Source organism: Vanacampus margaritifer, chromosome 15 (assembly GCF_051991255.1).
Source record: "Vanacampus margaritifer isolate UIUO_Vmar chromosome 15, RoL_Vmar_1.0, whole genome shotgun sequence".
NCBI classification, from domain to species: Eukaryota; Metazoa; Chordata; class Actinopteri; order Syngnathiformes; family Syngnathidae; genus Vanacampus; species Vanacampus margaritifer.
The window spans coordinates 14,806,033-14,830,052 of record NC_135446.1 but is presented as its reverse complement, the minus strand read 5'-3'; the positions used below and the strand labels follow the sequence as shown (position 1 = coordinate 14,830,052).

The 24,020-nt window shown below is 39.9% G+C and overlaps 5 protein-coding genes across 9 annotated transcripts in view; 2 read left to right on the top strand and 3 right to left on the bottom strand.

Moving 5' to 3' along the window:
- Positions 1-13,898, bottom strand: part of arap2 (ArfGAP with RhoGAP domain, ankyrin repeat and PH domain 2) — a 140,036-nt gene extending 126,138 nt beyond the window's left edge. For 4 of the 5 annotated variants that reach the window (XR_013288322.1, XM_077544098.1, XM_077544097.1 and 1 more), the window contains exons 1-4: positions 9,686-9,915; positions 7,411-8,147; positions 5,985-6,067; positions 193-269 (exon numbers count right to left, since the gene is read on the bottom strand). Coding sequence is in view for 4 of the 5 variants with exons in the window: in XM_077544098.1 (XP_077400224.1) it covers positions 193-269; positions 5,985-6,067; positions 7,411-8,102 (852 nt within the window). In the remaining variant the exon portion in view is untranslated. Of the gene's footprint in view, positions 1-192; positions 270-5,984; positions 6,068-7,410; positions 8,148-9,685; positions 9,916-13,565; positions 13,683-13,749 lie in introns of those variants that run through there. The other variant, XM_077544099.1, reaches the window with a different exon arrangement.
- Positions 9,867-13,913, top strand: LOC144034925 (membrane-spanning 4-domains subfamily A member 4A-like). Its single transcript, XM_077544113.1, has 7 exons — positions 9,867-10,543; positions 10,704-10,816; positions 10,894-11,001; positions 11,691-11,744; positions 11,827-11,982; positions 13,551-13,673; positions 13,771-13,913. The coding sequence occupies exons 1-7, from the start codon at positions 10,537-10,539 to the stop codon at positions 13,807-13,809; spliced, it is 600 nt and encodes a 199-aa protein (XP_077400239.1). The 5' UTR covers positions 9,867-10,536; the 3' UTR covers positions 13,810-13,913.
- A 1,049-nt stretch (positions 13,914-14,962) lies between these two features.
- Positions 14,963-17,479, bottom strand: slx1b (SLX1 homolog B, structure-specific endonuclease subunit). Its single transcript, XM_077544112.1, has 5 exons — positions 16,927-17,479; positions 16,810-16,861; positions 15,837-16,154; positions 15,363-15,578; positions 14,963-15,131 (listed from the first exon to the last, which is right to left on the bottom strand). Exons 1-5 carry the CDS (start codon positions 17,220-17,222, stop codon positions 15,081-15,083), a joined length of 933 nt encoding a protein of 310 aa, XP_077400238.1. The 5' UTR covers positions 17,223-17,479; the 3' UTR covers positions 14,963-15,080.
- A 443-nt stretch (positions 17,480-17,922) lies between these two features.
- LOC144034926 (bolA-like protein 2) lies at positions 17,923-18,803 on the top strand. Its single transcript, XM_077544114.1, has 4 exons — positions 17,923-18,031; positions 18,235-18,299; positions 18,395-18,492; positions 18,586-18,803. Exons 2-4 carry the CDS (start codon positions 18,237-18,239, stop codon positions 18,683-18,685), a joined length of 261 nt encoding a protein of 86 aa, XP_077400240.1. The 5' UTR covers positions 17,923-18,031; positions 18,235-18,236; the 3' UTR covers positions 18,686-18,803.
- Positions 18,804-18,966: 163 nt separating this feature from the next.
- LOC144034923 (protein C-ets-2-like) lies at positions 18,967-24,003 on the bottom strand. The gene is made up of 7 exons (XM_077544111.1): positions 23,783-24,003; positions 23,487-23,606; positions 23,215-23,418; positions 23,066-23,140; positions 21,859-22,065; positions 21,679-21,797; positions 18,967-21,599 (listed from the first exon to the last, which is right to left on the bottom strand). The coding sequence occupies exons 1-7, from the start codon at positions 23,799-23,801 to the stop codon at positions 21,390-21,392; spliced, it is 954 nt and encodes a 317-aa protein (XP_077400237.1). The 5' UTR covers positions 23,802-24,003; the 3' UTR covers positions 18,967-21,389.
- Positions 24,004-24,020: the final 17 nt, after the last annotated feature.

Genomic DNA, 24,020 nt, shown 5'->3' with positions numbered 1-24,020 from the left:
TTTCTATTAACCTCTCGGGCAACGGAGACGCAAGCGCCACTCTGTTATGTGACAACATTAACGCGGCGAGATGGCGCTTTGGCCTGTGATGTTGTTAAAGATCTTAAGGGAGAGAAAGAAAAAAAAAACAGATGTTCCTCTTTTGGTAAGCTGCTGCTAACGGTGCAGCGGCAGGAGTGGACGGCGTCTTACCGGAATGCTTTGAGCGCTGTTGTACAGGAAGGTCTCTCCGTAGGGAGTGATGGGCGTCAAGGTTCTGTGAAGTGGAGCTAAAAAGGAGACAGGCAACATAAAGAGTGGTTTTGGTCGCGGCGCTGAAAGAAGCACAAGATTATTCCTCGTGTTTTGAAGTCATTTGATGACACGACGGTGGGAAGTCGATTTTTTTAGGTGTCCCTACTTTGCTTGAGTAACTATTCAGACTTTTTATTTTAACTTCCGACGTTAGAAAAACAGCCTTTTTGTACTTTTTACTTCTTTCTTTGTCAGTTGTTTGATGTTGGCTACAAGAATGATCGCATTTTCTACTTTTGGAGGTTTACTTTACTTTTCATTAGCAAAATTTTGGCTACACACATGTGCTTAAACAACAAATGTGACAGGGAGCATCTTTTTTTTTTTTCATAGAACAAGCACTAGAAGAGGAAATTCATTTTGTGTAAAGAAGTTTTTTTTATTGCTTCCTTTCTACTTTTGTGCTTAAGTACTGTACTCATTCACTGCCATTGACGGCTATAGACATAAAAAAAATTATTTGACCTATTTCTATTAGTTTAACATTTTTTCCCCTTTTGTTAACAAGAGTGTGAAAACCTAGAATTTTTTTATTGTACATTTAGAACAGATATAAAATTTGTGATTAATCGTGAGTTAACTAGTGAAGTCATACGATTAATTACAATAAAAAAAATGTCGCCTGAAACCCCTAATTTTTAATAATCTTTTCTTCTTCTTTTTTTTTTTTAAAAATCACATGACTTCAGTAATTAACTCACGATTAATCACAAATTTTATATCTGTTCTAAATGTACAATAAAAAAAATTGGGGGGGGGGTCATACTCTTATTAACTCATTCACTGCCATTGACGACTATAGACGTCATGAATTCATTTGAACTTTTTCTATTAGTTTAAAAAAAAAATCCACTTTTGTTAACAAGAGTATGAAAACCTAGAAAAAAATTTGGGGGTACATTTGGAACAGATATCAAATTTGTGATTAACCGTGAGTTAACTAGTGAAGTCATGCGATTAATTACGAAAAAAAAATCACCTGACACCCCTCATTTTTAATAATAATTTATTTTAAAATAATAATAATAATATCTGTTCTAAATGTACAATAAAAACATTTTTTTTGGGGGGGGGTCATACTCTTATTAACTCATTCACTGCCATTGACAACTATAGACGTCATGAATTCATTTGAACTATTTCTATTAGTTAAAAAAAAAAATCCACTTTTGCTAACAAGAGTATGAAAACCTAGAAAAAAATTTGGGGGTACATTTGGAACAGATATAAAAATTTGCGATTAATTGTGAGTTAACTAGTGAAGTCATGCGATTAATTACAATAAAAAAATGTCGCCTGAAACCCCTAATTTTTAATAATCTTTTCTTCTTTTTTTTTTTTTTTTTAAATCACATGACTTCAGTAATTAACTCACGATTAATCACAAATTTTATATCTGTTCTAAATGTACAATAAAAAAAAATTGGGGGGGGGGTCATACTCTTATTAACTCATTCACTGCCATTCACGACTATAGACGTCATGAATTCATTTGAACTATTTCTATTAGTTTAAAAAAAAAATCCACTTTTGTTAACAAGAGTATGAAAACCTAGAAAAAAATTTGGGGGTACATTTGGAACAGATATCAAATTTGTGATTAACCGTGAGTTAACTAGTGAAGTCATGCGATTAATTACGAAAAAAAAATCACCTGACACCCCTCATTTTTAATAATAATTTATTTTAAAATAATAATAATAATATCTGTTCTAAATGTACAATAAAAACATTTTTTTTGGGGGGGGGTCATACTCTTATTAACTCATTCACTGCCATTGACAACTATAGACGTCATGAATTCATTTGAACTATTTCTATTAGTTAAAAAAAAAAATCCACTTTTGCTAACAAGAGTATGAAAACCTAGAAAAAAATTTGGGGGTACATTTGGAACAGATATAAAAATTTGCGATTAATTGTGAGTTAACTAGTGAAGTCATGCGATTAATTACAATAAAAAAATGTCGCCTGAAACCCCTAATTTTTAATAATCTTTTCTTCTTTTTTTTTTTTTTTTTAAATCACATGACTTCAGTAATTAACTCACGATTAATCACAAATTTTATATCTGTTCTAAATGTACAATAAAAAAAATTGGGGGGGGGGTCATACTCTTATTAACTCATTCACTGCCATTCACGACTATAGACGTCATGAATTCATTTGAACTATTTCTATTAGTTTAAAAAAAAAATCCACTTTTGTTAACAAGAGTATGAAAACCTAGAAAAAAAATTTGGGGTACATTTAGAACAGATATCAAATTTGTGATCAATCGTGAGTTAACTCGTGAAGTCATGCGATTAATTACGAAAAAAAATCACCTGACACCCCTCATTTTTAATAATAATTTATTTTAAAAAAATAATAATAATAATAATAATTTGTAATATTTTTTCCCCAATTTTTAATCATCTTTTTTTTTATTATTATTATTAAAAATAAGGGACGTCAGGCGATTATCATTTTTAATTGTAATTAATCGCATAACTTCACTAGTTAACTCACGATTAATCACAAATTTGATATCTGTTCTAATACAATAAAAACAAATCTAGGTTTTCATACTCTTGTTAACAAAACTGGGAAAAATGTTAAACTAATAGAAATAGTTCAAATGAATTTTTGACGTCTATAGCTGTCAATGGCAGTGAATGAGTTAATTACGCGAGTTGAATCCCTTTCTAATTTTTTTAAACATATATCTGTACTTCCACTTAAACACAGCGTATGATTACTTTTGTTAACTCTGCCAAATAGATTTCGTCACCCTGGATCCATTAAAGCATCCGGCCCCTTTTTTGCTTCTGCTGAGACCACGTTTGGGGGGGAGGCGGAGAAGAAGAAGAACGAGAAGAGACTGTAGCCAGACATTATTAGTCTGGAGACCCGGGGGCCACCGTGCGTAGGCCACAGCCTGTCACTGTGAAAGATGACACCGGCTTCTCCTGAGGATGGCGCAGGACGGAAGATGCCGCCGCAGGCTATACACACACACACGGAGCAAAAAGACGTGGGAAAAGATCGAAACACCTTCGGACGCCCGCAGTCGAGAGGATGGACGGTCAAACAAGCGCACGCAAGATAGAGCGACCGACGCCTCCGTGTCCCTACGGACGGCGGCTCGCAAAGGCGGCGCCGCAGAGGTCACGTTCCGAGCTTAGTCAGCTTTATGAAGGGGTCGCTTGCGCTGATCATGGCGTGCACTCAGCATCTATCATCATCCAACGGTTGACCTCGCCGAGCGCCGCCGCATGCTCGAGGACAAAACTCCCGGCCGGATCCTTCCGTTGTTCACAGGTTGCCGTCGCTCCTCTTTACGGGCTCGGCAACACTCCTGCTTAAGTGGCACTCGGGGAGGAGACGCGGCTATCGGCTCCCGAGTTAGTGTCGCCATTGATTTTCTTTCCCATGAAGCCTCGCTCCTATTTTAAGGAAGGCACTCGCAGGTCAGTTTGTTGTCGTTACCGGTGTGCGTCACGCCGGCGCTGATGACTCGGGACAGCCCGGCTGACGGCGGGTGAATGCTGATGAAAGCCAGAATGATTATCCTCTAATTAACCTCTAATCCGTGCATCTTGGCGAATTAAGCGACGATCTGTCACGTGTTTCCGACATATTTTGGGCCTCGTGTGAATGAAGGCGGTTTGTTTGTGTTAAGTGCCGTGAATACTGAATGCAGTCATTTATGTAACATGGGTTTTTACCTTATTCCATTCTTTAGTAATCACTAGGGGTGTACCCCAAAAAAAATCGATTCTCATAAGAATCGCCACTTTCATTTAGTACGATTCAGAATCGATTTTAAATGTCCCAAAATCGATTTTATTGAAATTATTTTCTGTGTGTGCCTTTATTTGGAGCGCTGTTCATGTTGTACACAATTTGGCCACTGGGGGGCAGTGTGGTTCCACGTGGACTAATACACTGTTAAGTTGTAGCCACGTTAGAGAGTAGAAGGAAAAAGTCACGATCAAGTTATTCCAATAAAAGTTTTTTTTTTTTCCCAGCGTGGAGCCGTTCTTTTGAGTGATTAAAGTGCCATGAGTAGCGCGCTAATTAGCATTAGCGAGTCAGACTGGAGTAGATCATTACAATTCCTTGCATATAGCTTGAAGCAAAAATCTTTGTCAATCAAAAATAGATCCCTAATCGAAAATCGATTCTGAATCGAATCGCAGGCCCAAAAATCGGAATCGAATCGTGAGACATTCAAAGATTCCCAACCCTAGTAATCACCATTTAAAATATAGCTAATTTGAGTGACTGAAAACAAGCTTTTTGTGAAAAGATACTTTTTCTGCACAACAGTGACTTTGACGCTAACGTTTTTGGTTTAGTGACGCTCTGCGAATTCGATTTAATGTGGCAAAGGCTTTGATGTATCGCGTCATCCTTGAAAACGTTCCATGTCATCGGATTCGTCACGTTTCATTGTAATGTCATACTACGGGAGCCCGTTGAAAAGTGATGCAATGCTGCCATCTGCTGGCCATAATTAGAGGGTGTTTTAAAGGATTTTACGACCCCAATGACTAGGCAGCGCTGCACAGACGTTCCACTGCCCATTCAGAAAAGAAAAAAAAACATAGTCAACGTCAATTGACATTTTTGGCGGCATTCATTTGGATTTTAGTATATGTCAATAAACGTTTTTGGCGGCAAAAGAGTTAAAATCGTTCAGATTTTTTTATTTATATTTTGATTTTTGTTGTTTAAATCAAAGTACTTTTAGTTTTTAGAGTTTGTTACTTTTTATTAGTTTGTCTTTTTTTTCTTAAATGCTTCACTTTCAATTTCCCTATAATTATTGTTAGTTTCAGTTAGTTTGATAAACAAAATGTAGTTTCAGGTACCGTGTTTTTTTTTTTTTTTTTTAGTTTTCGTCCTTTTGTTTATCGTCATTTTTCATTACGTATCACAACCACGCTTGGCTGATTATTCTGTCTGTAAAACTGTTTTGGGAGCAATATTGGAAACAGCAGAAGAAGAAAAAAAAAAACAGTTCTGTGCTACACAAATTAACTTATTTCCATCGGGTGTGTTATATTTATAGCAGCTGATTGTGGGAATGGCGCCAACGTGCAGATACGCACAATATACATATTTGTGATGGGAAAACATCTGACTGGATGCGTGCGACTTGGGGAGGTGAGTTTCCGGTTGCCAGCACCGGGGACGTCTCTGCTCCCTCTTTACCGTCATCTCAGCCTGTTTTGCATCCATCTCCTCTTTTTCACAACCCTCCAGTGCCTTTCACGTTCTGTTCCGAAGGGGGGAAGCAAGGCCTACTGGCACATTTGAGGCTCTGGAAAAGATGGATGACAATTCTTTGGGTCCGGCTAAAATTCACCTCCAGTCCAATAATTCAACCATTTTGTGTAAATCCTACTTTGTCAAAAAAAAATAAAAAATAAAAAAATCCAGCACAAAAAAAAGTTCTTCAAAGCTGCCAGACAGGAATACAGACTCAGGTCTCACTAGTTGGAAGGGGGACAAGATATGAGAGGCGATATTCCCCGAGATGTGCGCCGCCGCTTCCCGCGACACAGCCGGCAAACACCAACCCCCCCCCCCCCCTCCCTTCCGTTCTTTCATCCGGGCAAACAAGAGCGCCGCCGACTCCACCGCGGGATGAAATATTCATGGCGCGTGCCAAGTGAATGCAGCTGCAAGACGGCGTGTACCTTTCTGTGTGCCGTTTGCACCGGAGGGACCCCCGCAGACGGCTGGGTGTTCGGGCCCGCTTGTTTGCACCGGCGGCGCGCGCCTGCGAAGGGAAGAGCACCAACAAGCGCAATGAAAAACAACTGCTAACTCTGAGAGTTACTTCCCCCCCCAAAAAAAAGTGCAGCGCTGGCGATTGAAGTCACACCAGCAGTCTTGTAGAAAGTATACCTGAAATCGATACTTGAGTAAAAAAGACAAGTATCGTCACTGAAAATAACTCTGGTATAAGTTTTAGAAAGTTACTTGAGTAATGGGTCTTAGAGAAGTGGTTTGGGATCATTCAGTGCCATTGACGGATTTAGACGTCAAAAATCAATTTTAACTTTGTTAACCTTGGTTTCAGTTCCTGCTTAGTAGATGTAAACCGATAATCGGCCTGGCTGATAATCGGCATCGACCTGTTTTTTTTGGTTTTGATGGCCGATAAATTAAAAACTGGGCGCTTTTCTCTTCCGTCTGCTCGGAGTTTGTTGACAGCTTTGGCCCGCCCACAGCACCGTCTGATTGGTTGCTCGTGCAGTGCTAACAGCCAATAAGCAGCGGAGGCTCGGATCTACTCGAGACGCTCGCATGCGGAAGAGAAAATCGATTGCAGACGGGCAGTGTAGGGGGGGGGGGGATTAGTTCTAGTTACTCATTACTTGCTTAAAAAAGTAACTGAGTTAGTAATTGAATTACTTCATAATAAAATCATTACCAGGCAAAGTAACTATTTTCACTACTTTAAAAAAATAAACATTTTTTTATCTCAAATAATTTTGATTTTTACTTCTTTTTTTATTATTATTATTATTAGATTTTTATACAAGGAATTCAATTGATGTCCAGCCTATAGGGTGTTAAATATTTATGTCACACAAATGCCTCACTCCATGACATATCATAACAATAATAATAATATTTAGGGTGTGAATTGCCTAGTACCTTGCGATTTGATCTGTATCACGACTCGATACCGATTAATCTTGATATGAATCGATAAGTCAATTATTGCGATTTTTTTTTTTTTTTTACTAAAATTTCGAAAATACTAATCAGTAAATTTGTACATGTGCACTGTAAGATTTGAATGAAAATATACTTCAGGCTTATAACTGTATTTAACAAACAGCTTGAAATCAAATATTAAGGCTTAAAAATCGATGCATACGAATCGATACGAGAATTGCGTGCTGTGATATCGCGATATATTGCCGAATCGATTTTTTTTAACACCCCTAATAATAATAATAATAACCATATAAATAAATATTGGCTATATGCTCAGATGAGAGGCTAAACATATTTTAGGACGATCACAACAGCCCACCAGCTGCCATCGATTCAACGCCCTGAAAGTGAAAGCACCCGGATTAAAGCCAAAAAGGGATTGCTGGAGACTACCTGTCTTGTTGCGGGATGTCCGGCACAGGTCGGTGCCTCAGCCGGTAAGAGCGAGTCGGCCGTGGACCTTTTGGGACCGTGGAAGCGTTGTAGAGGGCGTTGTCCACCATGCAAGATGACCCTTGACCCTCGCCGGAGGTCGGGACATCGGGAGGGGAAGGTTTAAAGGTGGCGTCAGAAGTTGGCAGTGAGTCTGTGCTGCTGGAGGAGGAAGAGGAGGAGGAGGAAGCTGGGGGATCATCCAACATGGACGCTCGGATGTTCTCGGGGTTACGTCGAGCCGGTCGCGGCGGGCCGGCAGCGTCTTCCGTCCGTTCCTCCGCTCCGAGGCCAACACCCGCAGGTAACGTCTGACTTCCTTCCAATTCCGACTGCTGGCATTCTATTGGACGGTAGCGCTGACAGGAACCGCCTCTTTTTTTATCCTCCAGGAAGATATTTCTCGGGTACAGTGTTGGTTTCCGCGCTTCCTCTTCCTGGTTTTGCTTCTTGACACCGAGCGCCTCCAAACCCCGAAGGATGCGCCGGCGGTGCCCGGTCGGGAGCACGTTGAGCTCTCGCAGCCGCTCGTCCGTGAGGTCCGCGCAGTCTGCCGGCGATCTGTAGCCGCCTTGTTGGAAACATGACACGTACTGGGAGAGGTGGAGGGTGCGAAGCCAGCGCTCCAGCTCCGGCTCCGGAGCTTCCAACATGACGTTCTAGCGCAACATCCGGCGGGGCTCGGGAAAGTCTTTGCACTGAAAAGAAAGGGAAAAAAAATGGGTTGGTCAGGTGAAAAGACGGCTCGCTGCGAGCGTGATGAGACACATTTGCGACACGGCTCGATGAAACAGCAGGAAGCGGCTGTGAGGCAAGACGTCCCGCCGTCCTCATCGCGCAGCGGCTTTCATGGCCGGTTGGAATTGACGCAACGAGGCCTTGTGCTTTCCCAGCATTTGCTCAAAAGTAAACAGCGTCGTTGTTGTTTGGCGGTCACACAAAGATATCGTGTTAAGTATGAGCTGCGCGCACTTCTTCTCTTTTGAGAAGCACAACTTCTGCTTTCCCGCGTGCGTGTTTGGAGTGCAAAGACAAACGTGCACGTTGTGTATGGGGTGAAGCGGAGGCATCTTTGCTTGAAAAACGGAAGCCCCCCTCTATAATATTCATCGAAATATACCACATCGCATGATTTCAATATAATTTCAAGCTCCTCTTAAGTTAACCTTAAATTTGTTAGTTTACATAAATAGATATTTAATTTTTCTGTACTTGACTATTTATTTTGCTGAAAACAGACTGTACTTTCTACTCATTATCTGTAAGTTATTTTTTTCAATTTCTGCAACTTAGCATCATGAACTGATGACTTCTGATAAAGTGTATTGCATTCACTTGAAAAAAAAAAACTAATTTATGGAGTACTTTTTTTCTTCTGTTTTACTGAATATTTGTTTCTATCCAAAAAATATTCAGAAAAACGGGGGGGAATTATTAAAAAAAAAACAGAAAAAAAAATATTATAAAAAACAGGGAAAAAATATTCCCCAAAACAGTTTTTTTTATTTTATTATTTTAAAATGTTACCTCTGAACTCCAAGTGACTTATTGCAAACTCTGTAATAGCGGAAGCGGACACTTTTTCGCATACCTCCGTATGCAATAAGATGGTCATGTTTACTTACTGGCTCTCAATAAAAGAATGAATGTGTATACGGTGTTGTGGTTTGTTCTCTAATCTCTGAGGGAAAACCCCTTTAAAAAATATTCAGAAAAACTATTATTTTATAAAACAGGGAATAATTACTCAAAAAAACTGAAAAAAAATATTCAGAAACAAAGAGAATATATTTTTTTAAACAGAAAAAAAATACTCAATAAAAATATTCAATAAAACTCAAAAAAATACTAAAAAAAAAACAAAGCTCCCCAAAAAAAAGGGTCAGAAAAACAGGACCTTTTTTTCAAGTGAATGCAATACGCTTTTGTACTTTTTTACTCATATTTATACTACTTTTGCATAAATACAGCAATTCAATCCGTTCTACTTTGCTTACACAAGTATCTGCACTTCTACTTAAGTATGGAGTGTGCGTATTTTTAACCACCTCTGCATGTTTACAATGGAAGAGGACGTGAATTACTAACAAAAACACGAGTGTCATGAAGCATGAAAACCAGCCGCGAAGGGGCGTGTCCAGAACGCTACCTATCGCGTTGTGTTACGCGCCACAAGCCTAGCAGAGTTTTGTTGACCATAACGACGCACACGGACAACACCTTAGCTCGGACTCACCTGCACACGCAACACGAGGACTTGACCGCGCCAAGTTGCCCACCAAGTCCGACCGAGTGGTTTCCTATGCGCCACGCCCCCTTTCCGCACGATTGGTTACCGTCCACTACTTCCGCATCTTAAGTAATTTAAGATCAACCACACACACACACGGTTCCAAAAGTGTACATGCAAGCTTCCTGGTTCCAAGTGCAAGGTGAGGCCGTGCGTGACGCGTCGCCTCGGCGTGTCCGGGCTTGAGCTCCACACCCTGCCCCGCCCCCGGCCGCATTATATTCAACACAGTCTGGAATGCAAGGTCGCTAAAAGATATGTTCACTTGGGTCAACAAAAACAATACATTTAGCATTAGCATATTAGCTAACAGGGTTCATAGCCTGTACTCGTGTTAAAACGTTGATTTCTTAAGGTAATTGGAAGGGGGTTTTTTTCAACAATATTTTTAAATGTGTTTTTCAGCTGCACAAACAAAGCAAAATATATTATATTAAATATTTATTTATTTTAATGGCTCATGGGAGAAAGGCGTAATGTTGCTTTTTGATCGGATTGAATTTTGATGATAAATGTCATAAATATTTATAATGCCACTTTCCTATAAAGCAACTGAGTTCTTTTAGCGTACCTCTGCTGCGCTCTGGTGTTATTATTTTGTAGCTACGGCTCTTGTAAACTACGTTTCCCGGCATGCAGCGGGCGGGGGCGCCCCTAACGGGAAGTTGGAGGCGTTGCGATGTGACGTCACCGCCACTGGCTTCGAGAACCATAGTTGAGCCCCTCGCAGCAAACAACAAGGCACGGGTGGTGTTTTCTCTGTTAAAATCTTTTGAGTCGCTGCAGATTGTGTGATCATGGCAGGTAAATCGACCGACCTATTTTCACTTTTGACTCAAGAAAGTCAACAAATGGGAAGTAAACGAGTTTATAATCTGGAGTGATGAAATCCAGATGTTGTGCTGACTTCAGGGTGATTGCAACACCACCATCAATTCGGAACTGTTACTTTGGATTGTTTCAGATGAAGCGGTTGCATCGGACTCTTCGACCCAAAACCCGCTGGTGACCGTCACATTCCAGCGAGATGCCAACAGGAAGCAGAAGTACCTGGAGGCTGAGCCAAAAGCTCTAGGGGTCGGACTGTGCACGTGCAAAAAAAAACCATATGATCATTAAATAATACAAATGTGTTTGTTTTATCTCGATCACAGATAACCCAGATTACCCTGACCGTGCATCAGATATTGTGTTTGAATATATTTCCAAACTACCAGCGTCACCCTTTCAATAAAATCCCTTTCATCATCTCATCGCTCCTGGTAAGCAGGCGGTCAAATTCTTTGCGGACATAAAAGTAATTTAAAATAATGTTAGCAATACATTACAGCCCAGCATAAGGATACATTTGACCATTTTTATATTTGATGTTTAAAAATGATGTTACCACTCTGTTCCCACCATACTTACTGCTTATTGATTATTCAGATTAATGAAGTATCGGTTGTTTATACAGATATATATATATATGCTGTCATTGTAACTAGCGTTAGCCAAAATTAGCAATAGACTATACGGCTAAGCATAACGAGATGTCACAAGAAGGCATACTTCGCTACCACTACTTCCTCTTTTTATTTATTATTATTATTATTATGGCCTTGTTTGGGTTTTTTTTTTTCTTTCGTACAAATATTTACTTTAATCATGACTTTAATACTGCTTTAGCACTGGTTAGCGATAGCCTTGGTAGCAATACGTCACAAAGGTACAGTTACCTCTATAGTTAATATTTTGCATAAATTATAGATTAAAAAAAAAAAAAAGCACCGTTACCGCCATGTTTACCCATTTTCAATTGCTTATTTTATATTTACGGGATATTTATGGTTTTCATCGATTTTTGCAATATTTATGAATTTTGTAACGGCGTTAAAATAGGTACGCGATAAACAACGGTGGAACGCAAACCACCGATGCTCTGAAATTGTTTGTATTACTGTCATGACAGGTGCTTATAGCTGGGAGCGTCGCAATAGCAGCAAGGAACCTCCACCTGCCCACGGTGAGTGCGCCAACACCCCCCATGCCCATGTACTCATCATGTGATACGTGTGTGCTTATGCGTGTGTGTGTGTGTGTGTTAGTTAAGGGGCAATTTGGGGATGCAAATCGTGTCGAGTGCTGCCGCCTTCTTCAACGCGATCTGGCTCCTGGTGGACATTGAGACCTATTATTCAGAATGTTGGCACTATAGCCATGATTACAATAGCACCACAGCTCAGGTCTGCCACGCCATCGAAGTGAGTTTAAGTTTCATTATCACACTTTTTGGTCTTTTGGAAAATTGAATTGTAGCCAAATCAATGCTTATTATGTTCCAACAAAATTGCCCGTTATACCTATTTGGTGGCCACATGTTAGTGTATTGTGGCTACAAAGTACTAGTTTGTGATCATGAAGGAGGTATAATGTGTGAGCAACTGTTAGATATTATTAACATTTTTAATACTTCATTTCATATATTAACCATTGTTATACATTATTAACATCTTAATTCTTTATATTAACCATGTTGAAAGGTTTTATAGACGTGTAAAGCAAGTAGTGTTGAGCTCAGTATAATTTGACCTTAAGCTGGGACATATTATTTAGTCTAGAAGTTCCTTCTCTGTGGGAAAACACATTTGGTCCTTGAGGACAGAATCTGTTTCGAACACGCACCCCTGACTCTGTTTTCGCCATCGCTCATGGAAAAGTACCCAGAGAGTATGTTTTGTCTACAAATGAAAGAGAGGCGGTCGGTTTTAACTATAAGAAGCCATTTTACACGCGGAAGAGACACATTCGGCGCTCTGAATTCCACCTGTTAAGTGATGAATTGGAGTCTGTTACGATGTCCAGAGATCTCTGTTAGATTAAAATCATTTTTGCAAAGGTGTTTTTTCTTACATTAAATCTGTCTTCAAGTTTTGGAACACGCAAAGAGGACAAATAATTTTATTCCTCTTTCACAACATAGATATCCGTTTACCCAGATATTAACTCATTAACTGCCATTGACGGCTATAGACGTCAAAAATTCATTTGAATTATTTCTATTAGTTTAACTTTTTTTCCCCCACTTTTGTTAACAAGAGTATGAAAACCTAGAAAAACATGTTTATTGTACATTTAGAGCAGATTTTTGATTAATTGTGAGTTAACTATTGAAGTCATGTGATTAATAACAATTTAAAAAATGTAATCACCTGATGCCCCCAATTTACAAAAAAAAAGAAAAGATTATTAAAAATTAGGGGCGTCAGACGATTACATTTTTTAAATTTTTATTAATCGCATGACTAGTGAAGTCATGCCTTACGCCCCTAATTTGTAATAATTAAAATAAAAAAAGATGATTAAAAATTGGGGAAAAAATATTACAATTATTTTATTGTATTTTTTTTTTTTTAAAGATTATTAAAAATGATAGGTGTCAGGTGATTAAACCCAAGTAATTAATCGCATGACTTCACTAGTTAACTCACGATCAATCACACATTTTCTATCTGTTCTAAATTTACAATAAAAAAAAAATCTAGATTTTCATACTCATGTTAACAAAAGTGGGAAAAAATGTGAAACTAATAGAAATAGTTCAATTGAATTTTTGACGTCTATAGCCGTCAATGGCAGCGAATGAGTTAAAATTGTTCATGGGAATTATATTAAACTCACAAACTTGGATTTCATTAGTTATACATATTTTATGGTAAAAAAAAAAAAAATAATAATATTAGGGCCACAAAATATGTGTGTACTAAATTCATGTTCAGCGTTTGACGAAATAAAAAGCTTTTAGTTGAAACACAAATATTGTCACTTCCAGCGCACGAAGCATCACCTCTTCGCACAGAACATGATCATCCAGCTCGCTTTGTTCGCCATCTCCGTCACTCTGGCCGTTTACACCTGTAAGGTGGTCAACTGCTGCGGGCCAGCCCCAAAAATGGTGAGTACACTAATGAGGGAAAAACAAGACATTTACAGGATGGAGGGATGAGAAGGCAAATTTGCTCAAATCTTACCTTGGCTTCTGTTTCATACAGCCAGTCATCATGTTGCAGACACCACCTGCCGACCCGTGAGGACAACAGGACTCAATGATGTCTTTTAACTCATTCACTGCCATCGACGGCTATAGACGTCAAAAATTCATTTGAACTATTTCTATTAGTTTAACAATTTTCCCACTTTTGTTAACAAGATTATGAATACCTTTTTATTTTATTTTATTGTATTAGAACAGATATAAAATTTATAGTAGGTGATGTCTGGTCAGTGCTGGATTTCACTTTCCTTTCTTTTCTTTGATCCTTCCTCGGGTCTCCTGACAACCTCACGACTCTAGCCGGATTCTGAAGTATTCGGTTTAGGTGAACGGCATACGATTTTTAATAGGTTTTAGGTGAATTAATGAGTACACACTCACACGTACGCACACATGCACACACACTTACGCACATACAAAATAAACATTTAAAATAAAATAAAAAGAGAGAGAGCAATGTTGATGACATGTTGAATCGTTAAAATTACCGAATGAACAATACTGAGCTCTCTCAAAAAATATAAATAAATAAATTAAAATTAAAAAAAAGAACAGATATAAAATGTGTGATTAATCGTGAGTTAACTAGTGCAGTCATGCAATTCATTACGATTAAAAATTGTAATCACCTCATTTTTAATAATACTTTCTTTAAAAAAAATAAATAAATTTAAAAAAAAGATTATTAAAAATTAGAGGCATCAGGCGATTAAAATTTGTAATCCTAATTAATCGCATAACTTCACTAGTTAACTCACGATTAATCAAATTTTATATCTGTTCTAAATGTACCAAAAAAAATCTAGGCTTTCATACTCTTGTTAACAAAAATTTATTAAAAAGTGTCAAACTAATAGAAATAGTTCAAATTAATTTTTGACGTCTATTGCTGTCAATGGCAGTGAATGAGTTAATGAGAAAATATATCCTTCGTATATATTTTTACGTGCACTTATTAACTCAATTGTTTGTAAAGCTGGGATGAGCCCCGGGACAGCAATAGAGCCATTTCATTCATGTTCTGTTTTCTAACTTTGTATATGCAACTGAGTGTGTGCCATTCATATGAAAAAAATAATTTGTATTTTTTCATGATTAACTTTCTCAATATACTCTACTAATTAGTCGAGCCGCCTTGCACAAAGTGGAGTTTGTATATATTGTGGCTTTAAAGCTGCACTACAGCAGTATTAAATAAAACACATTTTATTGTGTTGTAAGAGCAGTGAAAACATAAATAAACATGATTGTAAACAATAGTTCATGATCAGAGAGGTATGAAATGACGAAGGATGATTATGTGATAGTTTAAATTGTTGACAAGGTAGGTCTTGTATGTAGTTCATTCATCCAGTCGTCCTGTGAAAGACAAAGTCCACATTTTAAAAAAAATCATATGCAAGCTAATATTAGTGATGAGCCTCGTGTGAATGTGGTTTGTTTGTGTTGAGTCGTCAAACGACTAAATACAGTTGCTTATGTAACATGGCTTCACGACTGTGTACAAGTTAGATGTATGGTGTTGTTGATGCGGTCCTGTAATACAAAAAATATAATAAATTTATTTTTTTAAAAGCCAGGATGACTTACCTGTGATGCAGATGAGGTCAATTTGTCCAGGTCTCCCGTGCAGCCTTGCTTGAGGCGGATGAGATTCCCCCACAGCATGGAGCGATGGCAGGCCGGGCAGTGGCCCTCCACAGGCAGGAGGTGGGACGGCTCGCGCCGCAGGAAATGCTTGGCGAGGCAGATCACGTGGCTGCACATTCTGCACGACGCGTGGACGCAACGGAGCTTTTCCGAAGTCTGAGGAGAGCACAGGGCTGGCCGATTAATCTATTTAACCCGTGGGCGGTATTTTATTTTGAAATGGCTTGGTCAGAACCAACAAAAAGCCCAAAAATGGTCACAATAACGCAAGTTTGGCATTGTTAAAAACGTCACTCACCTTTAGCTACATTTCAACAAGTCGCGGATGTTTGTGTTTCAACAAGTATTACTAGTATCAAGTATGACGGTAATGCCACAGTGAAGTGTCATAGTGTTAAAGGTTCAAGCACTTGCCATAACCCGGCCTTTGCAGAGAAAACACCTTGAAGTCTCCTCCGGGTCTTCGCACCTATCCACCGCCCGCTGCTTCTTGACTTTCACGCCCCCGAAGGCGAGGGGGATGTGCAGCGGGGGCCGCAGAGCGGGCTCAAAGTCCACCTTGTACTCCCACTTAAGCCAGCGGGTCGTCAGAGGGAGCCTGCTCCATGGGGCCACACGCAGCATGTTGGAGACCACGCGCCAGTGAAACTGGAGGCTGGACTCCTTCCTGGTGCGGCGGGAGATATGCGCGAGACGCCTGGAGGAGTGCGGGTTCTGCCACGCCCACTCAAACTGACAAGACACAAGAAATCCATTTAACCATATTAAAGTGAATATTTGCTACTTAGGAAAGCTCGCCAACTTGCGCTACTTTGCCGTGAATCACGAGAGAACTACAAATACAAATTCTGCGCCAGTATATGTGTACCACCTCGCAGGAGCCACGTCCAGTGCATGACCCGGTCCTGCAACGGACCAATCAGAGCCATAACACTAACATTAGAGTTGCTGGTCACGGCAAAATAGCCAATGCTTCATATTGTCTAAATTGTGTTGTCACGAATATGGCAACATTCAAAATGGAGATACAGTATATTATGGGAAATTATCTTTTTGTGTGCATACATACTAGATGGGTCCAAGCTTGTTAGACTACAGTAAAATAAATAAGGCCCTGACCAATTAATCAGCAGGACGATTTAATCGGACAATATTAGCTCTGAAACATGGCTGATTTATTTTATTTTTTTGCCTATAACAATGAACATGAGTTAAAAATAAATAATTTACAATGGAATAAAAATTGAGACATTAACAGTTTAAAACACATTAGATAATTGGTAAATTCATTAGAATTAGTTTAATTTTCAGAGTATTATTTCACTATTGAACAATGTTACATTAAACACAAAATAAAAAATATATACATTTAACCCACTTCACTTACTGTCAAAGCAGCGATGTCGGAGGGAAATCCATGTATGATGAGGACCATCTCCCTAGAACAGAAGCAACGTATCAAAATGTACAGAGGACGTGAAATGGAAGCCAAGTGCGTACGTACCATGGTCCTCTACCGCTGGTTCTCTTCGCGCCTCCTTTGTGTCGCCCCGCATTGTGTTGTCGAATCCTGCGTTCAGGATCCACGGTGAAGCCGATGTATATTCGCCCTTTAAACTTGGGGTTGAGGCAGTATAGCATGTACACGCCAAAGAAGTTTTCGACCTCCTGTACCATTGAACGAGTTTTAGTAAAGACGAACGACTGTTGAATTGCCTCAATGTCACTTATAAACCGTTTTTTAAATATATTTCCCCCCCAAAAAAATTGTTCACAATCTTTGAGAATCATCCAATTCATAAACAAACAGTCCACATGTTATATGGACCTCATGATATGGGAGTCCATACGATTGCCTGTTTTTAATTATGTAAAAACATGCCTCGCTGTGGGACTATCAAATAAAAAGTACAAATATTTAAATGGATATAATGCCGCTTAAGTTATTTGTATGTCTCTATAATGAAAATACTGTTTTTATGTCTATATGAAGGAGAAATTTAAGTTAGGCATCCATCGAGGTTCTACTTCAAAAATATAGCCCCCGCTCAAGATCTTACAGAGGATCTTATTGGCTGTGGTTGTTGCGATCGCTGCTCTGTGATTGGATCTTTCACAGGACCTTATGTTTTGAAACTGAAATACGTCTATCAACAACGTTTCAAAATTGACAACATACTGTTTGTTTTGTCCAACATAATACGCGCAATACATATTTGTTTCCCTATATTTTTAGATATCGTCGTTTCAACTCCGACTATATATTAAAAAGGAAACTCAGACTATAAACAGGAAACACTCCCAATTAGTAGTCCATAAAGATTGCCTGTTTTTAGTAAAAACTTTCTTTGCTATAGTGTCAACAAAAAATAAAATATATTTTAGTTAACACTGCGTTTGTATGTATTTGGTATGTGCTGGGGGGGGGGTTACTATGTTGTTGTTTTTCCTACGAGTGGAAGCAGCATTCAAAGTCAGGCATTCAACGGCAACTGTCTCAAGATTTTCCACAGAATCTGATTGGCTATCGTTCCAGCGATGTGATTCGATCTTTCACAGGACCACATGTATCGAAACTGAAATTACCCGGAAGGCAATCAAACGTTACAGTATGTATTTTATATTTGTTTTATATTTGTTTTAACGTGAAATACAGTTGATTCTCATTACGCATTAGCTTTAAATTTGGATGTAACATAACGCAACGTTTGGTTGAAGTCTAGTTTACGAGACACGTCTTCGATTGTCATATTTATTCAGCAGGGTAATATTGGACAAAATTAAAAACGTCACCTGTTTTTTGATGTTGCAGACATGGCCATAACATCCGATCACATCCGGGATAAACTGAAAACGGAGCTTGCGGCGGAGTATGTGGTAGGTGGCTGTGATGCTCATTCATCCATCCATTCCATCCAGTAAATATTGTGATGAGTCATCAACACGAATATTTGTGCGTGTGTGTCCTGCAGGACGTGGAGGACATGTCCCTTAACAGATGTGCAACGAGCTTTAAAGTGATTGTGGTGTCTTCCCAGTTTGAGGGCAAGCCCCTCTTACAGAGACACAGGTACACTTGACTAGTTGGACACTCAAATCAAATAACTTCACCAGGATGATAATGATTTTTTGATACAGTATTAACAAGGTGTGTCACTTTCAGGATGGTGAACACCTGTTTAGCAGAGGAGCTGAAAGACATCCACGCGTTAGAACAGAAGACCCTCACACCAGAACAGTGGGAGAAACAGAAGTCTAAATGATATTGCTACTTTGTATTGTGTGGTAATCACAACAAGAGGCAAGCAAGTGATGTTACAGATTGCAGATTGTACAAGTGCATTTGAAAAACGCTGCTGGCAATAAAACAGCTGTTCTTGCTTTTCTGTCCAGTATCTTTTATTCTTGCAAGCCGTGGTCGGTCTGGGAACTTATTGATTTCTTGGTCAGCCATGTGAGGTGATATTGATGACATCACAGCTGTATGTTATGTCGGCAAGAATATGGGACGGTAACACTTTTCCTAAGAGTGACCCCCCCCCCCCCCCCAAAAAAAAATAGAGGGCTGCAAGAGCACGATCCAAAATGCTCACTGAGGTTTAGAAGAATCCCAGAGTGTTGAGAAAAATAATTTTTCGATATCTCAGGAAGAAAAAGGAAGAACGTACATCATTAGATGACACCACAAAGAATATCACTGCTGTACAAAAACAAACTTTGTGACAGATTTGCAAAAAAAAAAAACTATTATGTGGGCAAACAAAACCAACGTCGGGTTGTTTGAATGGATCCAAACACTGTGGGGAACACAACAGCTTGGGGTTGCAAATCGCAACGTTACCTCGGGGCCTGGATGCAAAAAATGAATTCCAAAGTTTATGAAGACGTTTTGGAGAAGAATTTAAGACCTTCTGACTCACAGTTGACATATTTTTTTTTTCATTACAACGCTTATTTACATACGCAGTATGTTATTTCACATATGGTTAAGTGTTTCTAGAATACTGTAGATCTTAAAATGTACAAATCCATACACATTTCAATTTTTTTATGTGTGTGCGGTTGTGGGTGTTTCCCTGAAGAAATCATTTTTGCTAATTTGCTTCCATTTTATACGACTGATCCGGTGTTAACTGGAGGGTATAAATGTATGCAACCGCCATCTTCTGGCTTTTTGGTGCACACCTGAACCGTGAAGGCACCGTTCAGTGAACAGTGAGACACTGTTACCTTCTACTTACGTATTTTATTTTCACCCCGGGGGCGTTCGCGGACGACGTTGGTCACTTTCTGTTGACGCTGAAGCTAAATATTGGGAGTTTTTATGCCCAACGCACACTTCACACTTGGTCATGAGGACAAAGACAACCCCCCGACACCCCCGACCCGAGCACCCTTTCCATTAGGGAAAGTGGCGGAAGTAATCCGCACACACTCGCTCGCTGCGCGAGACCTTGTTCACTGATTTGTAAAATTAAATCAGCTTCTGATTTCATGCGACAAATCTGGCATTGTATGGTATCACAAAGCGCGCGCCTTTTCTGTAAACAAACACAGTGCAGCTCAGCTTCTGGATGAAAACGACGGCGGTAGAAACGCACCTTCCAGCAGATAGAGGCACACAACAAATGGTATCATTAGTCTTTTTAAAGCACAATTTCGATAGCTCTTTCCTAAAAAGAAGAGAAACGATTGATGTTTTTGGGTTTCCAGAAAAAAAGCAAACTATCGATGTTGTATTTTCCCAAAAAAAAAGACGCTCTTACTATTTTGTTGTTCTGAACTCATTCACTCCCAGCCCTTTTCACTGAAGCAATCCCCTTCACTCCCGGCTGCTTTACTGGATTTTGACTGATTTTGCAAGGCCCACAGAATATTGTGTTCTATTGCTCTAAAAACATGGAACCTACCAAAAGAAAGATCAGAGTCTCTTCTTCCACCAGGGAAAAAAGTATATTTCGATCCGTTTCCGTTTTGCAGCAATTAGCCTTAGAATGTAGCTAAGTTTCAGCATTAGTCACAAATCTATTTAGAATTGTGAGTAAATTAGCTTCTTTTTTTTTCAACATGGCCCTGGTTGATCTCTTTTGCTCTGCTGCCACCTGCTGGCCGTTTGTGTAATAACTACAATTTCATTAACAGTTCTTTGCAGTTGAGAGACTGCATAAAAGACTTCTGTGCGCTCTAGGGGGTGGGGGGGTAACGTATAAATACGTCTTTGGGACACTTAAACATTTAAAATAGAACATATGTATACATTTTTGGGAGCAAATGAGTTAAGATGATTTTGGTTCTTCGGAATACTAACTATTGGTGTTGCTGATTCAAAAAGATTTAAGCACTTTCCTTACTGTGAAGGCAAACTATTTATGTTTCCCAAAAAAGCAAAGATGTCATCTGTGGCAGTTAATTTTAAATGCCGTTAAATCTTTTCCTATTTTCCAAAAACATAAGCAGATTGTCTTGCATTTTGCTTCCTCATCGTCGTACCCGATGTGATCCGGCACGTGAACTTCAAACGTATGTGCCAAACTGTATTTTGTTTTTTTGCACTTTACATGTATGTGTTTTCAACGTTATAACCTGATCTTGACTGTATACAATGTGGCCCATGATCATTCGTTAAAAAAAAAAAAAAAAAAAACATAAACACCTCAAAAATGGAAAAGGGAAAAGATCATTATGAAATCCACGGGAGCAGAATACCCCCAACGGCTTGACCTGTCTATTTTGCGCACACGTGAGGGCTTCTGGACAAGTTAATGGAAGAAGGCTTGTGAAAGAACACCGCGTGAACATACGTTCAATTAGTCCAGCGAGCAGCTGAGCTCTTCCGAACCCAACCTCCTAATTTTACATCGGAAGGATTTAATTGGATGGTTTCCCCCCCGGTAACAACCCCCTCCTGATATTCACCGTGATTGCTACGCTGTGCCCGGTTAAATATGCGTTCGATTTTACTCCCTTTTAGTTGGCGGTCCTGATGTCCAACATGGCGTGCAGCTCGCCGGGCTCGTATCCCAGCAGCCCTTGCAGGTTGCAGACGAAGCGGTAGACGTAGCGCTTGCCCACCGTCTTGCGGATGATGTTCTTGTCGTAGTAGTAGCGCAGGCCGCGGCTCAGCTTCTCGTAGTTCATCTTGGGCTTGTGCTTACGGCGGCCCCACAGCAGCGCCACCTGGACGGCGATATTACTGAGCGGACTCCAACGTGAACATTTAAGTTGCCAGACGTTCGAAAGGTAAAAATGGGTTCACCTCGTCCGGGTCAGTCAACTTGAACTCCCAGCCGTCTCCGGTCCAGCTGATGCACGACTGGCAGCTGCGATCGGTCAGCAGCTCCAGTAAAAACTGCCACAGCTGGATGGGGCCGCTTCCTGTTAAATAAAACACGGTCAAAATCCCGTCATCCTTGCACACGCGCGCGATACGACTCACCGGTGTAACCGGCCAAGATGGCCGCCGGGATGACGGCCGAGCCGGCGTCTGCCTTGTCGCCCACGTACTCCTTGAAGCTTTTGTAAGGTTGCGCTAAAGTGAAGACGTGCCCGCACTGCCTCTCGTCCGCCGCCGCCTCCGTATGGTGGACGCCGCCCGTCCACATCAGAGAGATACCGTGAGACATCTCGGCTTCGGAGTCGGTCTCTGCGAGAAAAAAAACGGCAACACTGTGTTATTTCTTCTAATAGTTTATGCCTGTATTTCATCATAGTGTCCTTTTTATAGTGAAAATCAACCTCAAACATTTCTTAACAATATCATATGTTATACGAGACCTCACGAGTCGAAACATGATATTCTGATTAATATTACATTAGTGGAATGTAAGTGATGAAGCAAAATCCAGTCGTTTTTATCCATCTCAGGCCCCGGCCAATCACAGCTTACCTGTTTTCTGAAGCTGAGCTGTGATTGGTTGTTACCTGAGACCTGAGCAACTGTGATGTCATCTTCAGTGGACAGCAAGTGGCAAAATGGCCGCCTCCTGAGATGGATTAAAACGGCTAGATTTTGCTGCTTAACTCATATTCCACTAATGCAATATATATATATATATATATATATATATATATATATATATAATTTTTTTAAATGTTTTTTTTTTGAGAGAGAGCTCAGAATTGTTAATTCAGTAATCTTACACTAAACTAAACCTTAAACTAAACATAAAAACTGAATGTTCAAAACTATTCATACGTGATTTTTACATGCCCGATGTTCCCACAATTCCACATTTTCCATGAAAAAAATAATCAAATTGAAATGAACTGAGATTAACAAGTTAACATTGAGCACATATTGGACATTTTCTGTATTCTTAAAATTTGCACATTTGTTGTTGACTTAATTCTTTTATGAATCATTTCCAACTTCACAACATTCAGCTCATTCTGGATATTTTGGGAAATATTTTTACATGCTCCCAGGAAAAATAAATAAATAAATTTTCAAGACATTTGAATCAAGACATTTTACAAAAACAATTCTCAACCCTTTTAAAACATTCCACCACCAAAAATTCTGCTCATTAATGACATTCAGGCTACCTTTTGTGATATTCCATAAATTCCCAATTCTCACATAATTCCATGGGAAAGTGACCTAATTTATCAAAAACATTTGACTAATTCGATATGTAGCATACCTTGATTGTTTGGAGCCTGGCAGGGAGATGACACGGCGGATATCGATAGTGCAGCACCGCAGTCACGATCATGATCTGGCGATGAGAAGACATTTAGCGGCGACAGCCGCGAAGTCAGGGTGCGAAACTTAGAAGGTTGATTTTCGAACCCAGTCTCATGATCTCCAGGTGTTCCCACAGAATCTCCCCAGCGGTGCAGTCGGACGTCAAGCTCAGGAAAGCCTCGCGGTCCAGCCGGCACAGCTCGTACCCCTGAAGGCCCTTCAGGTCCGAACCCAACGAGTGCAGCCCGAACTCGGCCCGGCACCAGTCCAGCCAGTGGTTCACCTCCCAGTCGGACCACAAAGTCGGATCTGGACCGGGTCCCACAAATTCAGTGAATATCCTTCGGAATGGACATGGCGATGATTTAGTGTTTCACCTTGCGGGAAACGATGGGTGAGCCTCTCCTGGGTGAAACCGGCAAAACTGGCTCTCAGAGCCTCGCACAGAACCTCCTTGCTGGTCGGGGTGAGCGGGGGGACCTCCAGGGGGTCCATTTCTGTCACATCAAAACATCTTTAAAACCAGAGTCACAAAACGACCGTCTAAATACGCCTCTTGAATTATTTGACAGGAGACCTTATAATTTTTCTATCTAAATATAAAAATATTTACTGACAGTATTTCAAACACATAATTTAATACTTAATTATTAAAAAAATTAAGAAATCTTACCGTAGGCACTGCAGTCCATACCAGCGTGTGAGGAGACAACAGGTAAGACGGCAAATGGACAGAGGCTGGAAGGGGGCAGTCGATTTAACAGGAGGGGAGGGGTCTTGAGCTGATTGACAAGTGTCAATCACCAATTGAGTGGGCGGGGCATAGAGCAGATGCATTTGATGCGGTCGTAAAATGTCAAGCTTTACTAACAGCGTGGGATCAAATCATTATTTCCCCCCCCCCCCCCCGC